This window comes from Antrostomus carolinensis, unplaced genomic scaffold, assembly GCF_000700745.2.
Source record: "Antrostomus carolinensis isolate BGI_N321 unplaced genomic scaffold, ASM70074v2 scaffold32618, whole genome shotgun sequence".
NCBI lineage: Eukaryota > Metazoa > Chordata > Aves > Caprimulgiformes > Caprimulgidae > Antrostomus > Antrostomus carolinensis.
The window spans coordinates 3,043-4,567 of record NW_010335538.1 but is presented as its reverse complement, the minus strand read 5'-3'; the positions used below and the strand labels follow the sequence as shown (position 1 = coordinate 4,567).

Below are 1,525 nucleotides of genomic sequence, written 5' to 3'. Positions count from 1 at the left end.
GCTCTCCAGGATCTGGCAGCCCATGGCGTTCTTGGCTGTCTGGGAGCAGCACAGGTACTGGCCATCGATCCAGAAGCAGGGGTGATACTTCTGCACCAGGTCACTGTTGTACCGGATCACTGTGGCAGAGGGAGGGAGATGTGTGTGAGCCGGAGCTGTGTCCCCAGCTCTCTGTTCCCTGAATGCAGATGATCAGCCCCATTGAATCATTTCACCCTCTGCTGTGCCACTGATACACAGTCACGTGTGGCCGTGCTGCTCAGGCTGCCCTCAGCTCATTGCTTGTGTTTCGGTCCTGCAGCTCTGCAAACCCTGTGCCATGACACCCCCAGCTCAGGGAGGGCCAGGTCTTTCAGATTTTATCAAAGCCCTTCAGCAGCCCTGTAAAGGGACATGAGCATGCTTGGAGTGCCAGGTCCTGCTGTGACCTGCCCTCCTGCCAGCTGAAATGCCCAGCAGCCCTTGAGCTGCTGAGGCCCACGGTTTGCAGCTCTTTTGAACCCTTTTTTCCAGAAGTGGGGAGGGAGGCCAGTGCTGTGCCTGGCTTGTCCACAGGGAGAGCAGGGCAGGACCACCATCCCCTGCCTGCTCAGAGACTTCCCTTGCTGAGAGACCACTCCCTTGCCAGGCAGGCACTGACCAGCTTCCTCGTACTTCTCCCCAAGCTAGAGGGACAACTGGATGTGCCTGGACAGCACTGCAGCACGGAGCTGGCCCACAGCAGCTCTGCGGGGTACAGAGAGCTCCTTCTCTGGTGGAACAGGACGAGGGCATCCTGGCAGCAAAAGGCAAGCATTTTCTCTCCCCTTTTCCCTGTGGATTCTCCACTGGCTTCAGCTGCCAGAGCAACCCCCCTCCTGGAGCAGGGAAGTGGGGAGAGGGCTGGCGCAGGCAGCGGGGCTCTCGTGAAATAACCGACTTCCCTGTTATCAGCCCGCTCTGCTTCCGCCTCGCTCGGGCAAACTTCCCTGTGTCAATTCAAGCAGCTAATCTCGCCCCAGCAGCACAAAGCCACAGAAAGATACACAGGCACCAAGAGACACATATGGGCAGTGCCAGCGGATTTTGGCCAACTGCAAGGACCTCAGCCCCACTGCACGGTGCTGCTGCAACGCGCTCTCAGCTCAAGGAGGTAGCAGCCACACAGCTGAGCATTAGCTCAGCAGCACTGAGTGAGGCTCGGGATGGGTTTGGAGAAACGCTCCCTGGCTCCCACCAAGCTTTTTGTCCATTTTTCCTAAAGCCCTGCGAGCTCTGCCCTTGCCTTGCGTGCCAGTCCAGCTGTGTGGCCACATCTGCTATTTCCTTTTGCCCTCAAAAAGTTCTGAGCCTGCCTGAGCAAATTTGGAGCAGGTTTGTGAGAGGGCGAGAAGCTTCAGCCGAAGTGGCTGGGGTGCTGCAGAAGTCAGAGGGTGACAGTGGTGAGTGTCCACCTCCCTGGGGCAGGAGCAGCTGGTGTCGAGCGTGCGTGTGAGCCCGCAGCACTGGGACTGCTCTTGTCACAGGAAAAGTTTCTGATCAGCGC

General features: G+C 58.3%; 1 protein-coding gene across 1 annotated transcript in view; it reads right to left on the bottom strand.

Annotated features, from left to right (window-relative positions):
- Positions 1-1,525, bottom strand: part of BTK (Bruton tyrosine kinase) — a gene marked incomplete at its 3' end in the record, with an annotated part of 8,986 nt that overhangs the window by 4,888 nt on the left and 2,573 nt on the right. Inside the window, 1 exon segment of the mRNA XM_010174593.2 lies at positions 1-129. This exon segment is cut by the window's left edge and continues 25 nt beyond it. Coding sequence (XP_010172895.1) covers positions 1-129 — 129 coding nt within the window.